Source organism: Salvelinus namaycush, chromosome 8 (assembly GCF_016432855.1).
Source record: "Salvelinus namaycush isolate Seneca chromosome 8, SaNama_1.0, whole genome shotgun sequence".
NCBI lineage: Eukaryota > Metazoa > Chordata > Actinopteri > Salmoniformes > Salmonidae > Salvelinus > Salvelinus namaycush.
Window position 1 is genome coordinate 65,886,267 of NC_052314.1, and position 26,144 is coordinate 65,912,410.

At 44.0% G+C, this 26,144-nt stretch overlaps 1 protein-coding gene across 2 annotated transcripts in view; it reads left to right on the forward strand.

The window, feature by feature from the left end:
* The window catches only part of LOC120053073 (fibronectin-like), a 44,677-nt gene that overhangs the window by 16,426 nt on the left and 2,107 nt on the right, over nucleotides 1–26,144 (forward strand). The window contains exons 5-7 of one of the 2 annotated variants that reach the window (XM_039000324.1): nucleotides 4,097–4,366; nucleotides 15,267–15,536; nucleotides 16,970–17,126. The exons of the other annotated variant lie outside the window; for it this stretch is intronic. Coding sequence (XP_038856252.1) covers nucleotides 4,097–4,366; nucleotides 15,267–15,536; nucleotides 16,970–17,112 — 683 coding nt within the window. The 3' untranslated portion in view covers nucleotides 17,113–17,126. Of the gene's footprint in view, nucleotides 1–4,096; nucleotides 4,367–15,266; nucleotides 15,537–16,969; nucleotides 17,127–26,144 lie in introns of those variants that run through there. 2 annotated transcript variants of the gene reach the window in all.

Genomic DNA, 26,144 nt, shown 5'->3' on the forward strand with positions numbered 1-26,144 from the left:
TTGCATATGCCACTCAGCCATCGCACATTCATATACTTGTATGTAAATATTCTCATTCATCCCTTTAGATTTGTGTATATTAGGTAGTTGTTGGGGCCCTCCAGTCATGAGCTGCCCTCCAGTCATGAGCTGCCACTCAGTCCGGAGCTGCCTGTTTACACGCTGCTTGGTCCGAGTTTGGTGGGTGATTCTGTCACGGTTTTCTTCCTGGGATGAAGGAGAGGACCAAAATGCAGCGCGGCTAGTGTTCAACATTTTTAATCAGACGAATAAACGGTAACACTAATACAAATAACAAAATAACAAATGTGAAAACCGAGACAGCCCTATCTGGTGCAGACAAAACACAGAGACAGGAAACAATCACCCACAAAATCCCAACACAAAACAAGCCTCCTATATATGATTCTCAATCAGGGACAACGATTGACAGCTGCCTCTGATTGAGAACCATATTAGGCTGGACACAGAAACAGACAAACTAGACACACAACATAGAATTCCCACCCAGCTCACGTCCTGACCAACACTAAACAAGCAAAACACATAAGAACTCTGGTCAGGACGTTACAACATTGAGTCCACCATTCAGCAATGCTGCATTCAACCACACCGGTGATCCTTGCAGTGCAAAAAAAATGAAAAACATGTTTTAAGTATACAATTTTTACAATATCCTACAGCTACGTTGTTGTTATTTGGAGTTATTAAATACATTTTGATTCGGGTCGCAGCATTATGCACATCTGCAAGCATAGCAGCAAAGGCTGGACAAATATTATTCATCTCTGTTGTTGTAATATGCTAAAATGCTACATACAGCATCCTATGTACATAAGTGGACAATATAAAGGAACTGGTATTTTGTCCTAATAAAACAATGGACAGGTTGTGTTTGCATAGGCCTATAACTGCTACCCAAACATAATAGGTTATGTCTGGCCAGCAACTTCGTTGTGCAATATGGCCCGTGCGCTGATTGACTTTGACACCCATGGCCTATGTCAACGAGCGTTAGCATTCTAACTAACTGCTGCAGCATACAAAATAGTTGTTTTAGTCACAACCAAAGATAATCTTAGCAGCTGATGAATTGTTAGATTACTAATAATCTAGAAGCACAAGCATTTCGCTACACTCGCATTAACATCTGCTAACCATGTGTACCAATAAAATTTTGCTTGAACAGTCGCTAATCACACTGCATGTATTTATTCCTCTGTTCCCCCTCATGTCTTTGTGTGATATTGTTTGTGTTACGTGTCATTTGTGACGCGCCAGACTCATGTTTGTATTATTCCGTGTTGTTTCACGAGGTATGTTTATTTGTTTGAACATACTTATTGTGACTGTTTGCGCGTTTTGCACTTTTGCCAATTGGCTGGAGGTTTTGACGCAGTTGCGTCCATCTGTTGGTTTCTCCCGCCTCAAAGTGTGCGCCTGTTCACAACCCTCTGCTCTCCTGCACCTGACTTCGCTACCAGTACGCACACCCTTGACACTAGGACTTTGGCATGCGTCTGTACACTTTCCCTCCGCTCCACGCTGTAAATGGGACACTCGAAAGCAGCACAATCGAAGTTGAATTCACAGATGGGAGCGCATCAGGCTGTAATTTCATGAAGTAGATGACTCAACTGTTGACTCATTTATTCTCGCTTGTGTGACTTATTGACCTTTAGTCATAGTTTATACCCACGTGTGAATCCTTTGTCTTCTGACAACCAAGATGACATTTTCTGTAGGCTACAGCAATGACCCCTTGGAACCAGTAGCGGTGCGTGGGTAAAATCACTGGGGAAGCCAGAAAAAAAAAAGATAAAATAATTGTAATGGCTGTGTTGTGATAATTGCATTGTTTGCTCTATAACCTGTTAGTTCATATGCCTTGACACCGTGATCTAAAGGCCGAGACAATAAGAAGACACAGTGGCAGAATAAATTCAACCACACCTTTGTTTCATCACAAAACCGGACAGCAACCTATGTCTGGTGAAGTCCACAAAGCACATTGCATGTATCAAACAGTTACATGACCTACAGCATCAAGCCAGTAATGTTTCCGACATTTTCGGACTACTAAACAACTATTGATTTATAACCACAAGTTAACACAAGTCAAAAATAAAATGGGAGTGGCCTCCAATATTCCAGCACCATTTCAACATCATCTAATCACCTCTGTTTAGTCTAATACAGTCACACAAAAAAAGTACCAAAAAACAATTTAGTCCAATCAACATAAGCTGAATATGATGTGGCTGTCCATGGTTCTGATTTCTGTGCGCGTTCGTGCAAGTAGAAAAACATGTTGACTCACCTTACCTGTAGAGAAACACCAAGGCCATCCTCCTCTCTTTCATGTTGACGAAATGGTCACTCTGTCATACAGGAGAGGATTTGTAATTACAACTGTCGTGTCTTTGCTATCATTAAATTGAAGACTTAGTTTTTATCAAAGATTCTCTGTAATTAGTTATTACGCGATCAACTAAATAATAACGTAACTAATTAACTAGGAAGTTGGGGCACCAGGGAAAGTGTTCAGATTACAAAGTTATAATTTCCCAATAAAACCTTTCAGATATTTTCATATCTGATCAATAGTCTTCTGATTTAATGATTTATTTATTTTACCTCATGTTAGTCTCATTCCAAACGTCGTAAATTGTTGGTTATCTGCACGAACCCAGTCTTCACTATGAGTCATCCATACATCAATTGTCTTAAATCATTTATTTATTACTAACTAAGTAATTCACAGAAATGCATAAACAAAAAAACAAACTTAAAATGGTTACATGAAATGATAGGAGAAATATTCCCTAGTGGGCTGAACCGGCATGGCGGCTTGTTAGACAAAGGGAAAATTGGGGTTCGACTAAGAAGTCACTACAGAGTTCATAATTATAACATTGACATGCTAATCCTTTACACATGAACGCTCACTCATTCGGGAACAATTGCAATCAATATATATATATTTACGCTCAGTGTGTCGTCTTGATCGCTGGAGAAAAGTTAGTTTCTGTTGGAGAGTTTCGTCCGTCTCTGTCTTGGTTATTGTGGATAGTTCAGAGTGACATTCGTTATAGAATGGATGTTTCGGCGGTTGTCGTACTTCGCGTTCAATGATACCGAATTCCTAGCTGCAGACTAGTAGTCAATATCAAAGACTTGTTCTTATTCGTCTAAGAGTTTAACCACGTGGTATGGTTAACAGATTCAGCAATGGTACTCAACCTTCGTTCTCCTCCTAATGGAGAAAAAACATGGTCTGGTGATAATTTCTCAAGTTGGGTTTTTATTAAGAATTGCAGAAAGGGGCTGTCCCAGGATGTCTGGCCCTAACTGGGCTCAGGGGCAGTCCTTTGATTTAGTTCAAATCAAAAGGGAATTGTATTTTTCTTCATTAAACAGTCCGAAATCATATTACACAATTATACGAACAGTATCATACTCACTCATTCATCTTATACAACAATTAGATGTAAACCTCATATCTGAGGCTATTATATAAACAGCGGTATGGTAATGTAGCCACACAGTCTCCCATGAGTTTCCCAAGTTGTGACAAACGGACCAGTTAATAGCTGGAATCTTCACCAATCTTTTATACTTTTTCCGGAACAAGAAATCTGTTCATACCTCAAGTTCTGTGAGGTGGAAGAAATCCCTTTGTCCTGAAAGTTTACCCTCTCTCTAATACTGTGAATTTACGACGCCTCTCTGTGACCACAGCAGCCTAGTTGTAGGGGGCAGGGAGAGGCAGGGAGAGGGGGATGGGGCTTGCTATACCCAAGCAGGCAACGTCATGACACAACATTCTTTTCATTTATATTTATTTATCTTTGGTGTGGCGGCAACAATCTGGCAGCAGGACAACACCGTTACTAAATGAATATAGCAGAAACCCTTCATTTGTGTTACTTTACAAATCCAACTTCTGTTGTGACTTCTGTTTTTAGCTTATTTCTTCCCAGATCTAAAGGAATTGCAGGCAGCTTTTTCTACTTTGTCTACTATTCTACTTTTCTTCCTGCAGTTTATTTCTAGAGTTAAACTGTAGCCCTGGCAATAATGTATTTTCCCCTAGTACTTCCTGCTCCAGACCAGCTGACTGTTGACTCAGTGGACACCACATCAGCTGCTGTTAGCTGGAGCCAGCCACCAGGATTGGACCAAACCCAACATCATTACCAGATCTCCTACCACTGTCCAGGGACAGAACCACACATCACCTCCACATCTTCACCCAGCATCACTCTCTCTGACCTGCAAGGTGGTACTAAGTACTCTGTCACTGTCTGCACTGTGCTGGAAAATGGAAAGCAAAGTCAACTGGTGTCAACAAACCTCACCACAAGTAAGGAATTCCCCTAAAGTATTATGTTTGGTGTCAGTTTATTACATTTGAACTAGTTATCAAATGACTGAAGTAATCATTATGGATGTGTCAGCATGGGATGTAAATGTACATTATCTTTGACTAATATTCTACTTTTCCTCCTTTTAGAGGATAGAAATCCTCATCATTTCATGATTTAATTATTTCTATATAGTCTAAACTTTCTCACTCTGAACTTCTAACGCCAGTGGGATGGGTGTGACTTATTGACAATGATCACAATGTCTCCCAAAGTACAGCGCTTCTGGAGCAATTAGGATGAAGTGCCTTGTTCAAGGGCAAAGCTAAATATTTTTCACCTTGTCCGCTCCGGTGTTCAAACCTGCAACCTTTCGGTTTCTGGCCCAAATACTGTAACCTCGAGGCTGCCTATCTCTATATTGAGACTACCTGCCTCTACCTTACCCCTACCTACAGTGTCCTCTGTTAATATTGAGGCTACCTGCCTCTACCTTACCCCTAACTACAGTACCCTCTGTTAATATTGAGACTACCTGCCTCTACCTTACCCCTCCCTACAGTGTCCTCTGTTAATATTGAGACTACCTGTCGCAACCTTACCCCTACCTACAGTACCCTCTGTTAATATTGAGGCTACCTGTCTCTACCTTACCCCTCCCTACGGTGTCCTCTGTTAATATTGAGACTACCTGCCTCTACCTTACCCCTCCCTACGGTGTCCTCTGTTAATATTGAGACTACCTGCCTCTACCTTACCCCTACCTACAGTGTCCTCTGTTAATATTGAGGCTACCTGCCTCTACCTTACCCCTAACTACAGTACCCTCTGTTAATATTGAGACTACCTGCCTCTACCTTACCCCTCCCTACAGTGTCCTCTGTTAATATTGAGACTACCTGTCGCAACCTTACCCCTACCTACAGTACCCTCTGTTAATATTGAGGCTACCTGTCTCTACCTTACCCCTCCCTACGGTGTCCTCTGTTAATATTGAGACTACCTGCCTCTACCTTACCCCTCCCTACGGTGTCCTCTGTTAATATTGAGACTACCTGCCTCTACCTTACCCCTACCTACAGTGTCCTCTGTTAATATTGAGGCTACCTGCCTCTACCTTACCCCTAACTACAGTACCCTCTGTTAATATTGAGGCTACCTGTCTCTACCTTACCCCTCCCTACGGTGTCCTCTGTTAATATTGAGACTACCTGCCTCTACCTTACCCCTCCCTACGGTGTCCTCTGTTAATATTGAGACTACCTGCCTCTACCTTACCCCTACCTACAGTGTCCTCTGTTAATATTGAGGCTACCTGCCTCTACCTTACCCCTAACTACAGTACCCTCTGTTAATATTGAGACTACCTGCCTCTACCTTACCCCTCCCTACAGTGTCCTCTGTTAATATTTAGACTACCTGTCGCAACCTTACCCCTACCTACAGTACCCTCTGTTAATATTGAGGCTACCTGTCTCTACCTTACCCCTCCCTACGGTGTCCTCTGTTAATATTGAGACTACCTGCCTCTACCTTACCCCTCCCTACGGTGTCCTCTGTTAATATTGAGACTACCTGCCTCTACCTTACCCCTACCTACAGTGTCCTCTGTTAATATTCTATCAGTCTGACCCCATTCCTCACTATTATCTGATACTAGCTGTGTGCTTCTCTATCTGTTCTCTTCATCCCCTCGTGGCCTATTGATGAATACTGGATAAGAATCCTCATCTGAGCTCTCAGACTCAACGTTCTCCCCATTTTGCTGTTTTTGCTGGGGTGGTTCCATTCTCCACAGACCTGTACTGGGTGTTTCAACTAGAGGTTGACCGATTAATCGGAATGGCCGATTTAATTAGGGCCGATTTCAAGTTTTCATAACAATCGGAAATCGGTATTTTTGGACACCGATTTGACTTATTATAATATTTTTTTTTAAATTTACACCTTTATTTAACTACGCAAGTCAGTTAAGAATACATTCTTATTTTCAATGACGGCCTAGGAACGGTGGGTTAACTGCCTTGTTCAGGTGCAGAACGACAGATTTTTACCTTGTCAGCTCGGGGATTCAATCTTGCAACCTTACAGTTAACTAGTCCAACGCTCTAACCACCTGCCTCTCATTGCACTCCACGAGGAGCCTGCCTGTTACGCGAATGCAGTAAGAAGCGAAGGTAAGTTGCGAGCTAGCATTAAACTTATCTTATAAAAAACAATCAATCAATCAATCAATCACTAGTTAAACTAGTAATGTCATCAACCATGTGTAGTTATCTAGTGTGTCTTGCGTTGCATATAATTGATGCGGTGCGGAAAAAGGACTGTCGTTGCTCCAACGTGTACCTAACCATAAACATCAATGCCTTTCTTAAAATCAATACACAGAAGTATATACACTGCTCAAAAAAATAAAGGGAACACTTAAACAACACAATGTAACTCCAAGTCAATCACACTTCTGTGAAATCAAACTGTCCACTTAGGAAGCAACACTGATTGACAATAAATTTCACATGCTGTTGTGCAAATGGAATAGACAAAAGGTGGAAATTATAGGCAATTAGCAAGACACCCCCAATAAAGGAGTGGTTCTGCAGGTGGTGACCACAGACCAATTCTCAGTTCCTATGCTTCCTGGCTGATGTTTTGGTCACTTTTGAATGCTGGCGGTGCTTTCACTCTAGTGGTAGCATGAGACGGAGTCTACAACCCACACAAGTGGCTCAGGTAGTGCAGCTCATCCAGGATGGCACATCAATGCGAGCTGTGGCAAGAAGGTTTGCTGTGTCTGTCAGCGTAGTGTCCAGAGCATGGAGGCGCTACCAGGAGACAGGCCAGTACATCAGGAGACGTGGAGGAGGCCGTAGGAGGGCAACAACCCAGCAGCAGGACCGCTACCTCCGCCTTTGTGCAAGGAAGAGCACTGCCAGAGCCCTGCAAAATGACCTCCAGCAGGCCACAAATGTGCATGTGTCTGCTCAAACGGTCAGAAACAGACTCCATGAGGGTGGTATGAGGGCCCAACGTCCACAGGTGGGGGTTGTGCTTACAGCCCAACACCGTGCAGGACGTTTGGCAATTGCCAGAGAACACCAAGGTTGGCAAATTCGCCACTGGCGCCCTGTGCTCTTCACAGATGAAAGCAGGTTCACACGCTCATGTGACAGACGTGACAGAGTCTGGAGATGCCGTGGAGAACGAACAGAGGTAGCCTGACTGCCATTAGGTACCGAGATGAGATCCTCAGACCCCTTGTGAGACCATATGCTGGTGCGGTTGGCCCTGGGTTCCTCCTAATGCAAGACAATGCTAGACCTCATGTGGCTGGAGTGTGTCAGCAGTTCCTGCAAGAGGAAGGCATTGATGCTATGGACTGGCCCGCCCGTTCCCCAGACCGGAATCCAATTGAGCACATCTGGGACATCATGTCGCGCTCCATCCACCAACACCACGTTGCACCACAGACTGTCCAGGAGTTGGCGGATGCTTTAGTCCAGGTCTGGGAGGAGATCCCTCAGGAGACCATCTGCCACCTCATCAGGAGCATGCCCAGGCGTTGTAGGGAGGTCATACAGGCACGTGGAGGCCACACACACTACTGCGCCTCATTTTGACTTGTTCTAAGGACATTACATCAAAGTTGGATCAGCCTGTAGTGTGGTTTTCCACTTTAATTTTGAGTGTGACTCCAAATCCAGACCTCCATGGGTTGATAAATTTGATTTCCATTGATAATTTTTGTATGATTTTGTTGTCAGCACATTCAACTATGTAAAGAAAAAAGTATTTAATAAGAATATTTCATTCATTCAGATCTAGGATGTGTTATTTTAGTGTTCCCTTTATTTGTTTGAGCAGTGTATTTTTAACTTCTACTTCATCACCATCCCGGATCCGGGAGCACCCTCATCAGTAAAAAAGCTGACTAGCATAGCCTAGCATAGCGCCACAAGTAAATACTAGCATCTAAATATCATGAAATCACAAGTCCAAGACACCAGATGAAAGATACACATCTTGTGAATCCAGCCATCATTTCTGATTTTTAAAATGTTTTACAGGGAAGACACAATATGTATTTCTATTAGCTAACCACGATAGCAAAAGACCCAACCGCATATTTCCACCATCTTTTTTACTGCATAGGTAGCTATCACAAATTAGACCAAATAAAGATATAAATAGTCACTAACCAAGAAACAACTTCATCAGATGACAGTCTGATAACATATTTATTGTATAGCATATGTTTTGTTCGAAAAATGTGCATATTTCAGGTATAAATCATAGTTTTACATTGCAGCCACCATCACAAAATCTCACCAAAGCAGCTAGAATAACTACAGAGACCAACGTAAATTACCTAAATACTCATCATAAAACATTTTTGAAAAATACACAGTGTACAGCAAATGAAAGACAAACATCTTGTGAATCCAGCCAATATTTCAGATTTTTTAAGTGTTTTACAGCGAAAACACAATATAGCATTATATTAGCTTACCACAATAGCCAAACACACAACCCATTTATCAGCAGCAAAAGTTAGCGATCACAGAAAACCAGCAAAAGATATATAATTTTTCACTAACCTGGACAAACTTCATCAGATGACAGTCCTATAACATCATATTACACAATACATATATGGTTTGTTCGAAAATGTGCATATTTAGCGGCACAAATCGTGGTTATACAATGTGAATAGTAGCCAAACTGCAAACAAAATGTCGGGAGAAATCTTGGAGAGAGGCACCTAATCTAATTAATAACTAATCATAAACTTGACAAAAAAATACAGGTTGGACAGCAAATTAAAGATACACTATTTCTTAATGCAACCGTTAGATTTTTAAAATTAACGTTACTACGACATACAGCTTACGTTATAGCGACACCGCGCCGAAATTAATGGCGGAATATTAGTCCACACATTTTCGACAGATATACGAATTAACATCATAAATTGTTCCTACTATTTGATGAGCTTCCATCAGATTCTTGTACAAGTTGTCCTTTGTCCAGAATAAACGTTGTTCGGTTGTAGAATGCCGTCTTCATCTGTGCAATTCGCTAACGAAGTTAGCCACGAGGAACATAGGTGGCCAACCCTCCATAACGCCGAACAAAGAAAATACCGAAAATCGCATTAAACTGATATAACTTGGTTTAAAATAACTACATTATGATGTTTTTAACACATATATCAAATTAAATCAGAGCCGGAGATATCTAACTTATAAAACGAAAGCTTTTCAGTGCGCGATGCGCAAGGTCCTTCCTGCGTCAGGTCAAACCATGAAAAGACCGGTCCTTCCGTTCCAACATTTATTGTTCCGCCTCAGATTTAGCTAGACACCACATTCCAATTCTCAACGCCTACTGACATCTAGGGGAAGGCGTATGCAGTGCATGTCGACCCATAGAATACATGCAGATTAATAAACTGATCCTGGAACAGACTCTCCGATTTCAGATTTTTCAGTTCCTGACAGGAAGTTTGCTGCAAAATGAGTTCTGTTTTACTCACAGATATAATTCAAACGGTTTTAGAAACTAGAGAGTGTTTTCTATCCAATAGTAATAATAATATGCATATTGTACGAGCAAGAATTGAGTACGAGGCAGTTTAATTTGGGAACAAATTTTTACAAAGTGGAAATGGCGCCCCCCTATTGAGAAAAGGTTTTAAACCTGCATATTTAGCTAAAAGAAATCCAGGTCACTTCTCTTGCGTTCATTGCACGCAGAGTCAGGGTATATGCAACAGTTTGGGTAGCCTGGCTCGTTGCGAACTAATTTGCCAGAATTAGAATTATGACATAACATTGAAGGTTGTACAATGTAACAGCAATATTTAGACTTAGGGATGCCACCCGTTAGATAAAATACGGAACGGTTCCGTATTTCACTGAAATAAACGTTTTCTTTTCGAAATGATAGTTTCCGGATTCGACCATATTAATGACCAAAGGCTCGTATTTCTGTGTGTTATTATGTTATAATTAAGTCTATGATTTGATAGAGCAGTCTGACTGAGCGATGGTAGGCAGCAGCAGGCTCGTAAGCATTCATTCAAACATCACTTTACTGCGTTTTGCCAGCAGCTCTTCACTGCTCTGTTTATGTCTTCAAGCCATCAACTCCCGAGATTAGGCTGGTGTAACCGATGTAAAATGGCTAGCTAGTTAGCGGGGTGCGCGCTAATAGCGTTTCAAACGTCACTTGCTCTGAGACTTGGAGTAGTTGTTCCCCTTGCTCTGCATGGGCCGCAGCTTTTGTGGAGCGATGGGTAACGCTGCTTCGAGGGTGGCTGTTGTCGATGTGTTCCTGGTTCGAGCCCAGGTAGGGGCGAGGAGAGGGACGGAAGCTATACTGTTACACTGGCAATACTAAAGTGCCTGTAAGAACATCCAATAGTCAAAGGTATATGAAATACAAATGGTATAGAGAGAAATAGTCCTATAATTCCTATACTAACTACAACCTAAAACTTCTTACCTGGGAATGTTGAAGACTCATGTTAAAAGGAACCACCAGCTTTCATATGTTCTCATGTTCTGAGCAAGGAACTTAAACGTTAGCTTTTTTATATGGCACATATTGCACTTTTACTTTCTTCTCCAACACTTTGTTGTTGCATTATTTAAACCAAATTGAACATGTTTCATTATTTATTTGAGGCTAAATTGATTTTTATTGATGTATTATATTAAGTTAAAATAAGCATTGTTGTAATTGTCATTATTACAAATAAAAATAAAAAACGGCCGATTAATCGGTATCGGCTTTTTTGGTCCTCCAATAATCGGTATCGGTGTCGGCGCTGAAAAATCATAATCGGTCGACCTCTAGTTTCAACAGGTTCCTCAAATGGTAGGGAATTACATGACATGAGCATATTGCGATGCAGAACCCAGGCCCTGCCTGTACCCCTCTTGGGTTTGACCTCATAGACAGGGCTGTCATCACCTTTCCTGGTCACCACCACATGTATTTGGTCCTTCCAGTGTGATCTTAGCTTTCCCGGCGCCCCACGTTCTGACATGTTCCTCACCAGTACACGATCCCCTGAGACCAGAACTGAACTCATTTTCCTACAATCACAGTGGGCTTTTCCCTTTGCTGTTGATTTCTCCATGTTTCTAATGGCGATGTTATAGACTTCCGCCATCTGTTGCTGCCACTTCTTAGCATAATCCTGGTATGATTTCTCCTGTTCCTTTATCTGTAACCCAAAGACAAGGTCAACAGGTAGCAGTGGAGACCTTACAAATAGCAGGAAATACGGTGAGATCCAGTAGCATCACTGGTGGTACAATTATATGCATGAATGACCTTGTTCAGATAATCACCTCAGTTGGCCTTTTTCTCTTCATCTAGTGTGCGCATCATTGACTACAGTGAGCGGTTAAATCTCTCCACCGGAATCCCCTGTGGATGATATGGAGAGGTTCTGGAATTGGCTATTCCCGTACAGTTCTGCAAGGCTCTGAATAACTGCTTTTCAAACTCTCTTCCCTGATCATGATGGATTTTTGACACAAAGCCAAACTTTGGGAAATAATAATCAAAAGCTTTATTGCTGCAGTTTTCCCTGACTCATTTCTGGTGCGGTAGGCTTGTGCACATTTTGTAAAGTTATCTAAAATAACTCAAATGTACTCGTAGCCCCCTCTGCCTTTCTACAAATGCACATAGTCAATTGAAATCATCTGGAAAGGAGCTGTAGCTCGTACATGTTGCATTGGGGCCCTAGTTATTACACTGGGTTTCTTTTGTTTGATACACTTACACACTTTAGTGATAAAGTGTTCAATGTCATGTTGCATACGCGGCCAATAAAAGCGTTCTCGTGCTAAGTTCAACACTCTTTCTGTTCCGAGATGGGCCATTTCAGTGTGGAAGTACTTGTAAATCAGTGTTCTATACTGACTTGGTACCACAACTTGTCCTTTTTGCTGTTTTCCTTTGTAATAATCCATCTGGTGAGACATGGAGCCTGTTCCACTCTTGCAGTAACTGTTTGACTTTGTATGACTCTTGTTGACATTCTGTTGGTTTAGGCTTAGTCCTTTGACTTTTCAGTTCCAAGATTCTCCATACAGCTGCATCCTTTAACTGAGCCTTCATGATATCGTGTGGATCACTGTTCAGTAACTGTTCCCCCCCACCATGACAGCTCATCTTGCACTGATGGCCTTAGTGTGACCGTGGATATCCACGTTACACAGTCATTCTGTTGTGTCTGAACATTATTGAGTGTTGCTTTTACCATCTCAAGTGAGTGTTTCTCTGTGCATTCTTCCATGTAATGTTCAGCATGCAAAGGAGAGCGTAACAGAAAGTCTGCGTCAGTGTTTACCTTTCCAGGACGATACTTCAGTGTGAGATTAAAGTCAGACAGCTCTGCCACCCAGCGATGACTGGTGGCATTCAGTCTTGCTGTAGTTAGTACATATGTCAAGGGGTTATTATCACTGTACACTGTCACAGAGGGAGCAAACAATAGGTCATCTCGGAACCGCTCAGTCACTGCCCATTTGAGGGGCAAGAATTCCAGTTTCCCTGAGTGAAGGTGATAGTTTCTCTGCTTGAGTCAGGGTGCGGGAGCCATATCCAATGACTCTCAATTTGCCACTTTGTCGTTGGTATAACACACCTCCCAATCCCTCTTCGGAGGCATCAACATGCAGGATAAAAGGCTCCTTGAAATCTGGGTCAGCAAGGACAGGTGGATTAGTCAACACACTCACCAAGTGTTCTAATGCTCTCTAATGAGCATCCTCCCATAGAACTGTCTGGTGGGGCAGAGCCTGTCCCGACTGCATAGATACCTTGGTCCTTCGCTTCCCGGATGCTGGGGTCTCCGACTTATCTGCTAGTAAGTCATAGACATTTAGCATGTTGTGAACAGTTCTGTACATAACCCCTATAATACCCTAGAAACCCCAGTAGTTTCCTCAGCTCTCTCACGTTTGTTGGTGGCCTGTTTACCAGTTCTTGCACTGCTACAATTTCTTTAACATCCATTCTGTAACCCTCAGCAGAAATAATTGTTCCTAAATAACAGACCTCATTCTTGAATAGGTCACACTTATCAGCCCTGAGTTTAATACCCCATTTATTTTGCTGTTAAATGACTGACTAAAAATAAGAACATCATCCAAATATGGTACACAGATTCTCTCTCTTAAACCCTCTAAACTTTCCTCAATGCTTCGTTGGAAGGCAGAAAGCCAAAGGGAATTCTATTCCATTCATATAAGGCCCAAGGGGTGCTGAAGGCAGTGTATTTTATGGACTCTTCTCCCACAAAGCCTTGGTGGTATGCCTTTCCTTGATCTAAAACTGTAAACCATGAGTTTCCTTCCAAACCATCAAGTATTTCCTGTATACGGGGTATGGGATGCCTGTCCAGAACAGTCTTCTTGTTCAATCCCCTGTAATCAACACAGTCTTAAACTCCCATCCCTTTTCCATACACAGACCAGAGGTGATGCGTATGATGAATTTTTTGCTCAGGTGCCCCTGAAGGTGGCGCTTCACCTCAGCATACAAGGGGCGTCGCACACCGTTGTATCTCTTTGCTACTGGTATGTTTTCAGTCAATGTTATCTCCACCATGGATGCCCACTAAGATTTACCTCTGAAAAGAAAAACCTACATCAACTCAGGATCTGGAGTAAAAAGGATATGTAGTTAAATAAACAGGAGTTTCTGGCTAAATGCTGTGGCCACCCTAACATGCGGTTTAGGTCTCCATACATCTCCATCTGATTCACTGAACCAGCAGCTCTAAAATACCATCAGGGCCAGCGGCTCTTAAATACCAGCAGGGCCAGCGGCTCTTAAATACCAGCAGGGCCAGCAGCCCTTAAATACCAGCAGGGCCAGCAGCTCTTAAATACCAGCAGGGCCAGCAGCTCTTAAATACCAGCAGGGCCAGCAGCTCTTAAATACCAGCAGGGCCAGCAGCTCTTAAATACCAGCAGGGCCAGCAGCTCTTAAATACCAGCAGGGCCAGCAGCTCTTAAATACAAACAGGGCCAGCAGCTCTTAAATACCAGCAGGGCCAGCAGCTCTTAAATACCAACAGGGCCAGCAGCTCTTAAATACCAGCAGGGCCAGCAGCTCTTAAATACCAACAGGGCCAGCAGCTCTTAAATACCAGCAGGGCCAGCAGCTCTTAAATACCAACAGGGCCAGCAGCTCTTAAATACCAGCAGGACCAGCAGCTCTTAAATACCAGCTGGACCATCACAGCTGTAACAAAAACTGACTAACAAGGTGACTCCAGTCAGAGCGCCCAACCTAGTCAACCTCTAAATGGATAGAGAAACTGAAACTCGTAACAGAACCGAAACCCGTAACAGTCAGCATGGGATGTAAAGGTCCAGTATCTTCCCTGATGAGAAATATATGATGGTGAATTCCCCAGATCTCATCATGTAGGTTGGTGCTGAAATAATTAAACGTTGTTTATAATACAGTGTCTGAATTCAGGCTTTCTTCCATTCCTGTGAGTCATTATGTCAAGGAGTTGATCTGCCTCTGATTGCTTTAACTTTATCAGTTGTACAGTGTTAAACACTTTATTGTGGAGGGATCTAGAATTACAACATTCTTTTCATTTATAAAAAAAAATGTTGGTGTGGCGGCAACAATCTGGCAGCAGGACAACACCGTTACTAAATGAATATAGCAGAAACCCTTCATTTGTGTTACTTTACAAATCCAACTTCTGTTGTGTGACTTCTGTTTTTAGCTTATTTCTTCCCAGATCTAAAGGAATTGCAGGCAGCCATTTCTACTTTGTCTACTATTCTACTTTTCTTCCTGCAGTTTATTTCTAGAGTTAAACTGTAACACTGACAATAATGTATTTTCCCTTAGTACTTCCTGCTCCAGACCAGCTGACTGTTGACTCAGTGGACACCACATCAGCTGCTGTTAGCTGGAACCAGCCACCAGGATTGGACCAAACCCAACATCATTACCAGATCTCCTACCACTGTCCAGGGACAGAACCACATATCACTACCACATCTTCACACAGCATCACTCTCTCTGACCTGAAACCTGCTACTCAGTACTCTGTCACTGTCTGCACTGTGCTGGAAAATGGAAAGCAAAGTCAACTGGTGTCAACAAACCTCACCACAAGTAAGGATGACTGAAGTAATCATAATGGATGTGTCAGCATGGGATGTAAATGTACATTATCTTTGACTAATATTCTACTTTTCCTCCTGTTAGAGGATAGAAATCCTCGTCATTTCATGATTTAATTATTTCTATATAGTCTAAACTTTCTCACTCTGAACTTCTAACGCCAGTGGGATGGGTGTGACTTCTTGACAATGATCACAATGTCTCCAAACCTGCCTCTACCTTACCCCTACCTATAGTGTCCTCTGTTAATATTGAGACTACCTGCCTCTACCTTACCCCTACCTACAGTACCCTCTGTTAATATTGAGTCTACCTGCCTCTACCTTACCCCTACCTACAGTACCCTCTGTTAATATTGAGTCTACCTGCCTCTACCTTACCCCTACCTACAGTGTCCTCTGTTAATATTGAGACTACCTGCCTCTACCTTACCCCTACCTACAGTGTCCTCTGTTAATATTGAGGCTACCTGCCTCTACCTTACCCCTACCTACAGTGTCCTCTGTTAATATTGAGACTACCTGCCTCTACCTTACCCCTACCTACAGTGTCCTCTGTTAATATTGAGGCTACCTGCCTCTACCTTACCCCTACCTACAGTACCCTCTGTTAATATTGAGACTACCTGCCTCTACCTTACCCCTAACTACAGTGCCCTCTGTTAATATTGAGGCTACCTGCCTCTACCTTACCCCTACCTACTGTACCCTCTGTTAATATTGAGGTTACCTGCCTCTACCTTACCTCTACCTACAGTACCCTCTGTTAATATTGAGGCTACCTGCCTCTACCTTACCCCTACCTACAGTGTCCTCTGTTAATATTGAGGCTACCTGCCTCTACCTTACCCCTAACTACAGTACCCTCTGTTAATATTGAGGCTACCTGCCTCTATCTTACCTCTACCTACAGTACCCTCTGTTAATATTGAGGCTACCTGCCTCTACCTTACCCCTACCTACAGTACCCTCTGTTAATATTGAGGCTACCTGCCTCTACCTTACCCCTACCTACAGTACCCTCTGTTAATATTGAGACTACCTGCCTCTACCTTACTCCTACCTACAGTGTCCTCTGTTAATATTGAGGCTACCTGCCTCTACCTTACTCCAACCTACAGTGTCCTCTGTTAATATTGAGTCTACCTGCCTCTACCTTACCCCTACCTACAGTGTCCTCTGTTAATATTGAGGAAACTCAAATTAACTTTGAGCGCTTTAATTCAAATGATTACATTGCAAACAGTAACAATTATTTTTCATGCCATGAGAAGTAGCAGATCTGACCAAATAGGTTCTGGAACACATCAGTCCAAAACTGAGATGTGCTGTTCCCGCAGAATCCAGCTCAAATTAAACACTGATGATACAGTAAAACACATTAACACATTACCTAAGATCTGACTTTAATAACTTGTGATTCAGTACATTTTCAGTGGTGGAGGAGACCCTCCAGAGTTGCTGCAGTGTGTGTTCTACTGGCTGTCATCATAGGCCTGTTGGATTCCTGTAAGTTTAAAAATAAAAAATACATTTGTAGTCAATGTTTTGACTGTTACACATTTTGATTGACTTTTCCCTTTACAGGTGCAGAGAGAGACCAGCTACAGAATAGTCTAAAAACCATGACCACTGAGAGAGACCAGTTACAGACCAGGCTTAGGTTCTATGGTGAGTGCAGTCTTTCATTTTCTTAATTTAGAAGTATCATGTTATTTCATACTTAGAAGATATTTAATATACAGTGATCCCTCGCCACTTCGCGGTTCACTTATCGCGGATTCGCTATTTCGCGGATTTTCATAATGCATTTTTTTTTTTTTTTTGGTGCATTGTGCTCTGCATTCTGATTCGCTAAAAACTCACTCCCGCTTCTTGTATCAAAACATGCTACGAATTGTGCTATCATTTTGTCGTCTCGTGCAGTTATGTGTACGTACATAAAACAGCTTGGCAAATTTACATTAAGTTGGCCAAATTATCTTGTAATTTCGAACATCTCCTAAACCCATAATGTCGACGAAACGGCCTACACGTGAGTCACTGTATTTGTATACATGTAATAGTTGCTAATTGTAAAAAAAAAAAAAGTTTTCTATTTCGCGGATTTCACTTATCGCGGGTCATTTTCGGAACGTAACCCCCGCGATAAACGAGGGATTACTGTATTTGTAGACTTTTAAATGCCTGCTGTTCTGTTGTGTTTATCTCAGAGAAACCCTGTCTGGATGGATGGTGGAAGTTTGGCACCAGCTGTTACTATGTCTCCTCCACGATGGACACACAGACGGGGGCGGTCAGAAGGAGTGCAGAACAATGGGTGGAGATTATGTTATTATAAACAGCAGAGAAGAACAGGTAATATATAATACATTAGTAATACTATAATACTACTGTTTCATCATTATTATTCTTATTATCTACTTCTCTGACTAATATTCAACATGTGTAACCAATTGTATCACCAATGTTCATGTCACTGTCAATTTATAAAATATAAAATATACTTCCTGTCAGCAAAGCCAGTGTGCTTGATATGATATCTCTAATTATACTACAGTATAGTAGCTGAGGCTGCAACTTGATCTCTTAGTTTCACCTCGAAATTTGACCTAATCTGGATGAAAGTCTAGTTTTGACGCATTCATTCTGCATGGCTACAAGGTTAATTCTGTGTGGTTACAGGGTTAATTCTGTGTGGTTACAGGGTTAATTCTGTGTGGTTACAGGGTTAATTCTGTGTGGTTACAGGGTTAATTCTGTGTGGTTACAGGGTTAATTCTGTGTGGTTACAGGGTTAATTCTGCGTGGCTACAGGGTTAATTCTGCGTGGCTACAGGGTTAATTCTGTGTGGTTACAGGGTTAATTCTGTGTGGTTACAGGGTTAATTCTGTGTGGTTACAGGGTTAATTCTGCGTGGCTACAGGGTTAATTCTGTGTGGTTACAGGGTTAATTCTGTGTGGTTACAGGGTTAATTCTGCGTGGTTACAGGGTTAATTCTGCGTGGTTACAGGGTTAATTCTGCGTGGCTACAGGGTTAATTCTGCGTGGCTACAGGGTTAATTCTGCGTGGCTACAGGGTTAATTCTGCGTGGTTACAGGGTTAATTCTGTGTGGTTACAGGGTTAATTCTGCGTGGTTACAGGGTTAATTCTGCGTGGCTACAGGGTTAATTCTGCGTGGCTACAGGGTTAATTCTGCGTGGCTACAGGGTTAATTCTGCGTGGTTACAGGGTTAATTCTGCGTGGCTACAGGGTTAATTCTGCGTGGCTACAGGGTTAATTCTGCGTGGCTACAGGGTTAATTCTGCGTGGCTACAGGGTTAATTCTGCGTGGTTACAGGGTTAATTCTGCGTGGCTACAGGGTTAATTCTGCGTGGCTGCAGGGTTAATTCTGCGTGGCTACAGGGTTAATTCTGCGTGGTTACAGGGTTAATTCTGCGTGGCTACAGGGTTAATTCTGCGTGGCTACAGGGTTAATTCTGCGTGGCTACAGGGTTAATTCTGCGTGGCTACAGGGTTAATTCTGCGTGGTTACAAGGTTAATTCTGTGTTGCTACAGGGTTAATTCTGCGTAGTTACAGGGTTAATTCTGCGTGGCTACAGGGTTAATTCTGTGTAGTTACAGTGTTAATTCTGTGTGGTTACAGGGTTGAAACAGAAACAACTCAAATGGTTAGGGGTTAAGGTTAGGGCTATGGTGCCCTGACCTTAGAAATCCTTTTTATGTCTCTATTTTGGTTAGTCAGGGCGTGAGTTTGGGTGGGCATTCTATGTCTGGTCTGGTCTACTTCTCCTTCTCCCGACGACGTTTGTTACAGAACTACCCACCACCAAAGGACCAAGCAGCGTGGAAGGATGGACTCCTGGACATGGGAGGAAATATTGGACGGCAAGGGACCCTGGGCACAGCCGGGAGAGTATCGCCGTCCGAAAGAGGAGCTGGGGGCAGCTAGAGCGGAGCGGCGACACTACGAGGAATTGGCTCGATGTAACGTGCACGAGAGGCAGCCCCAGAATTTTTGGGGGGAGGGGGAGATTGGGGGAGTCAGGTAGGAGACCTGAGCCAACTCCCCGTGCTTACCATGGCGAGAGAGTGACCGGGCAGGCACCGTGTTATGCGGTGAAGCGCACGGTGTCCCCAGTGCACACGCATAGCCCAGTGCGCTACATCGCCGCTCCTCGAATCGGCCCGGCTAGAGTGGGCATCAAGCCAGGAGGGATGATGCCTGGTCAGCGCTTCAGGCCTCCAGTGCGTCTCCTCGGCCCGGGTTATACGGCACCAGCCCTACGCACGGGGTCCCCGGTTCGTCAGCACAGCCCAGTGCGGCCTGTTCCAACTCTCCGCACTTGCCGGGCTACGGGGGGTATCCAGCCAGGACGGGTTGTGCAGGCTCGTTGCTCGAGACCTCCAGTGCGCCTCCACGGCCCAGTGCATCCGGTGCCCCGGCTAAGGACAAGGCCTCCTGCATGTTTCCCCAGCCTGGTGAGTTCTGTGCCTTCTCCCAGAGCCAGGCCTCCTGTGTGTCTCTCCACTCCAGTGATGATCCAGGGCACTAAGCCTCCAGTGATGATCCAGGGCACTAAGCCTCCAGTGATGATCCAGGGCACGAAGCCTCCAGTGATGATCCAGGGCACGAAGCCTCCAGTGATGATCCATGGCACGAAGCCTCCAGTGATGATCCATGGCACGAAGCCTCCAGTGATGATCCATGGCACGAAGCCTGCAGTGATGATCCATGGCACGAAGCCTCCAGTGATGATCCATGGCACGAAGCCTCCAGTGATGATCCATGGCACGAAGCCTCCAGTGAGGAGTTATGGCACAAGGCCTCCAGCAACGCCCTCTAGTCCGGAGCCTCCAGCGACGCCCTCCGGTCCGGGGCAGCCAGCGACGCCCTCCTGTCCGGGGCAGCCAGAGTCGCCCTCCTGTCCGGGGCAGCCAGAGTCGCCCTCCTGTCCGGGGCAGCCAGAGTCGCCCTCCTGTCCGGGGCAGCCAGAGTCGCCCTCCTGTCCGGGGCAGCCAGAGTCGCCCTCCTGTCCGGGGCAGCCAGAGTCGCCCTCCTGTCCGGGGCAGCCAGAGTCGCCCTCCTGTCCGGGGCAGGTATGGGTCCACGTCCCGCACCTGAGCCGCCACCGCGGTGAAATGCCCACCCATGCCCCCCTATAGGTTCAGGTTTTGCGGCCGGAGTCCGCACCTTTCGGGGGGGGGGGGGTGTACTGTCACGCCCTGACCTTAGAGATCCTTTTTATATCTCTATTTTGGTTGGTCAGGGCGAGTTTGGGTGGGCATTCTATGTCTCGTGTTCTATGTTTTGTATTTCTATGTGTTTGGCCTGGTATGGTTCCCAATCAGAGGCATCTGTCTATCGTTGTCTCTGATTGAGAACCATACTTAGGTAGCCTGTTCCCACCTGTGTTTGTGGGTAGTTGTTTTGTTTGTATACCTTGCAGAACTGTTTGTTTTGTCGTTTTGTTGGTTTTTGTTCACGTGTTTTCGTATTTATTAAAAGTAATATGGACACTTACCACGCTGCACCTTGGTCCTCTTCTCCTTCTCCCAACGACGTTCGTTACATATGGGCTGTTTGCATCAAGTACTCCCCCAGCTTGCTAGAGCTCTGTGTGGTCTGAGCACGTTTCCCCTCGAGCATCATGAATTTGCACCAGTGCTCGGCAAATTTGTTTTTAGAAAACTGTGAGCGCCGAGGAAAGAATATATGGAAGTACTTAGTACCTTTTCAAACATCCTAAATCCCCTTGTATTTCTAGTGACCAGGCTGAGTATATTATACTACTACTACTTGTAACGTCCTGACCAGAGTTCTTATGTGTTTTGCTTGTTTAGTGTTGGTCAGGACGTGAGCTGGGTGGGAATTCTATGTTGTGTGTCTAGTTCGTCTGTTTCTATGTCCAGCCTAATATGGTTCTCAATCAGAGACAGCTGTCAATCGTTGTCCCTGATTGAGAATCATATATAGGTGGCTTGTTTTGTGTTGGGGATTGTGGGTGGTTGTCTTCTGTCTCTGTGTTTTGTCTGCACCAGATAGGTCTGTCTCGGTTTTTTCACATTTGTTATTTTGTATGTTGTTTGTAGTGTTTCACTTGTTCTTTAATTAAACATGTTGAACACTAGCCGCGCTGCACTTTGGTCCTCTCCTTCACCCCTGGAAGAAAGCCGTTACAGAACCACCCACCTAACCCGGACCAAGCAGCGTGGCAATGGGCAGCAGCGACAGCAGCAGTGGTACAAGGAGGAATGGACATGGGAGGAGATTCTGGACGGAGAAGGACCCTGGGCAGAGCCAGAGGAGTGTCGCCGCCCCAAAGCGGAGCGGGAGGCATCTAAAGCGGAGAGGCTGCATTATGAGGCGCTAGCAAGGCAGAGCGGCTGGAAGCGTGGCGAAGTCAGGTAGGAGACCTGCGCCAACTTCCCGGGCTTACCGTGGAGAGCGAGAGTACGGGCAGACACCGTGTGGTGCGGAAGAGCGCACGGAGTCTCCTGTACGTGTGCTTAGCCCGGTGCGGGTTATTCCACCTCCCCGCACTAGCCGGGCTAGAGTGAGCATTGAGCCAAGTGCCATGAAGCCGGCTCAACATATCTGGCCTCCAGTATGTCTCCTCGGGCCGGTGTACATGGCACCAGCCTTACGCATGGTGTCCCCGGTTCGCCTACACAGCCCAGGGTTATTCCACCTCCCCGCATTGGTCGGGCTACGGGGAGCATGCAACCAGGTAAGGTTGGTCAGGCTCAGTGCTCAAGGGAGCCAGTACGCCTGCACGGTCCGGTATATCCGGCGACACCTTCCCGCCCCAGCCCAGTACCTCCAGTTCCAGCACCCCGCACTCGCCTTATGGTGCGTGGCCCCAGCCCAGTACCACCAGTGCCTACACCACGCACCAGGCTTCCAGTGCGTCTCCAGAGCCCTGTTCCTCCTCCACGCACTAGCCCTATGGTGTGTGTCTCCAGCCCGGTACCACCAGTTCCGGCACCACGCACCAAGCCTCCTGTGTGTCTCCAGAGCCCTGTACGCACTGTTCCTTCTCCCCGCACTCGCCCTGAGGTGCGTGCCCTCAGCCCGGTACCACCAGTGCCGGTATCACGCACCAGGCCTATAGTGCGCCTCGAGAGTCCAGTGTGCCCTGTTCCTGCTCCCCGCACTAGCCTTGAGGTGCGTGTCTCCAGTCCGGTACCACCAGTTCCGGCACAACGCACCAGGCCTACTGTGCGCCTCAGCAGGTCAGAGTCGGTCGTCTGTTCAGCGCCATCTGAGCCATCCGTCTGCCCAGCGCCATCTGAGCCATCCGTCTGCCCAGCGCCATCTGAGCCATCCGTCTGCCCAGCGCCATCTGAGCCATCCGTCTGCCCAGCGCCATCTGAGCCATCCGTCTGCCCAGCGCCATCTGAGCCATCCGTCTGCCCAGCGCCATCTGATCTCGTTTTTTTCACATTTGTTATTTTGTATGTTGTTTGTAGTGTTTCACTTGTTCTTTAATTAAACATGTTGAACACTAGCCGTGCTGCACTTTGGTCCTCTCCTTCACCCCTGGAAGAAAGCCGTTACACTACTACTATTAGACTACTACTACTATTATTTATAACATGTAAAAGTGTTTCTCTGCTGTGGAGATTAAATGATGGCCATTGTTTTTCTTCTAAAATTTTATTATAGATATTTATCCATGGATTTAAGAAGAATGTTCGGCTTGGTAATTATAAAGAAGATGGAATCTGGGAGTGGGTTGGCAAAACACCATTTAAACCTACGTGAGTGAAGTGGTTCTGGAGGACTTTTACACTATTCTGTTGTAATAAATTACTTTTTACAGTCTGATAATCTCGTCCTCAACCAGCTCTCTCTCTCCCTCCTATGTAGAATGGTAACAACTGAGCCTGGGGACTAGGTTAACTGTCTGATTCTCTCTGTAGAATGGTAACAACTGAGCCTGTGGACTAGGTTAACTGTCTGATTCTCTATGTAGAATGGTAACAACTGAGTCTGGGGACTAGGTTAACCTGTCTAGCCCCTGGGAACCCCCCCCACATTCCCCTGAAAAGGCAGCGCGCGAAATTCAAAAAGTATTTTTTAGAAATATTTAACTTTCACACATTAACAAGTCCAATACAGCAAATGAAAGATACACATGTTGTGAATCCAGCCAACATGTCCGATTTTTTTAAATGTTTTACAGCGAAAACACCACGTATATTTATGTTAGCTCACCACCAAATACAAAAAAGCACAGACATTTCTTTCACAGCACAGGTAGCTTGCACAAAACTCCCAAATAGAGATAGAATTAGTCACTAACCAAGAAACAACTTCATCAGATGACAGTCTTCTAACATGTTATACAATAAATCTATGTTTTGTTCGAAAAATGTGCATATTTCAGGTATAAATCATAGTTTTACATTGCAGCTACAATCACAAATAGCACCAAAGCAGCTAGAACAATTACAGAGACCAATGTGAATTACCTAAATACTCATCATAAAACATTTATGAAAAATACATGGTGTACAGCAAATGAAAGATAAACATCTTGTGAATCCAGCCAATATTTCAGATTTTTTAAGTGTTTTACAGCGAAAACACAATATAGCATTATATTAGCTTACCACAATAGCCAAAAACACAACCCATTTATCAGCAGCAAAAGTTAGCGATCGCAAAAAAACAGCAAAAGATATATAATTTTTCACTAACCTTGACAAACTTCATCAGATGACAGTCCTATAACATCAGGTTATACAATACACTTATGTTTTGTTCTAAAATGTGCATAGTTAGAGCTGAAATCCGTGGTTATACATTGTGAAAACGTAGCAACTTTTTCCCAGAATCTCCAGATATATTTCTGACACTCACCTAATCTGACCAAATAACTCATCATAAACTTTACTAAAATATACGTGTTGGATAGCAAATGAAAGATACACTAGTTCTTGATGCAATCACCGTGTTAGAATTCTAAAAATAACTTTAGTACGACATACAGCTTACGTTATAGCGAGACAGCGCCTGCAATGAGGGCGGAAAATAGTACTAAACATTTTCCACAGAAATACGAAATAACATCATAAATGGTTCCTACTTTTGCTGAGCTTCCATCAGAATCTTGTACAAGGGGTCCTTTGTCCAGAACAATCGTTGTTTGGTTTTAGAATGTCCTTTTCTCCTGTCGAATTAGCAACCAAAGCTAGCCAAGTGGCGCGAAGCTGTCCATCACCAAACGCAGAGAACGGAAAAAGGCCAAACTCCCGATAAACTTTCAATAATCTGCTAAAACTATATTGAAAAAACATACTTTACGATGATATTATCACATTTATCAAATAAAATCAAAGCCGGAGATATTAGCCGTCTATAATGAAAGCTTTTCAGAAGGCAATCCAGGTTTCCTTCCCGCGCCTTGCTGAACAAAGGAAATTTGGGGTCATGTCATTCCAAGATCTCTCGTTTGACCTCAGATCAAGCTATACACCCCATTTCACCTCTCACTGCCTGTTGACATCTAGTGGAAGGCGTATGAAGTGCATGTATATCCATAGATTTCAAGCAAATGAATAGGAAGGCCCTGGAACAGAGCCTCGATTTCAGATTTTTCACTTCCTGACAGGAAGTTTGCTGCAAAATGAGTTCTGTTTTACTCACAGATATAATTCAAACGGTTTTAGAAACTTGAGAGTGTTTTCTATCCAATAGTAATAATAATATGCATATTGTACGATCTAGAATAGAGTACGAGGCCGTTTAAATTGGGCACGATTTTATCCCAAAGTGAAAATAGCGCCCCCTATCCCAAAGAAGTTAACTGTCTGATTCTCTATGTAGAATGGTAACAACTGAGTCTGGGGACTAGGTTAACTGTCTGATTCTCTATGTAGAATGGTAACAACTGAGCCTGGGGACTAGGTTAACTGTCTGATTCTCTATGTACAGTGGGGAGAACAAGTATTTGATACACTGCCGATTTTGCAGGTTTTCCTACTTACAAAGCATGTAGAGGTCTGTAATTTTTATCATAGGTACACTTCAACTGTGAGAGACGGAATCTAAAACAAAAATCCAGAAAATCACATTGTATGATTTTTAAATAATTAATTTGCATTTTATTGCATGACATAAGTATTTGATCACCTACCAACCAGTAAGAATTCCGGCTCTCACAGACCTGTTAGTTTTTCTTTAAGAAGCCCTCCTGTTCTCCACTCATTACCTGTATTAACTGCACCTGTTTGAACTCGTTACCTGTATAAAAGACACCTGTCCACACACAATCAAACAGATTCCAACCTCTCCACAATGGCCAAGACCAGAGAGCTGTGTAAGGACATCAGGGATAAAATTGTAGACCTGCACAAGGCTGGGATGGGCTACAGGACAATAGGCAAGCAGCTTGGTGAGAAGGAAACAACTGTTGGCGCAATTATTAGAAAATAGAAGAAGTTCAAGATGACGGTCAATCACCCTCGGTCTGGGGCTCCATGCAAGATTTCACCTCGTGGGGCATCAATGATCATGAGGAAGGTGAGGGATCAGCCCAGAACTACACGGCAGGACCTGGTCAATGACCTGAAGAGAGCTGGGAC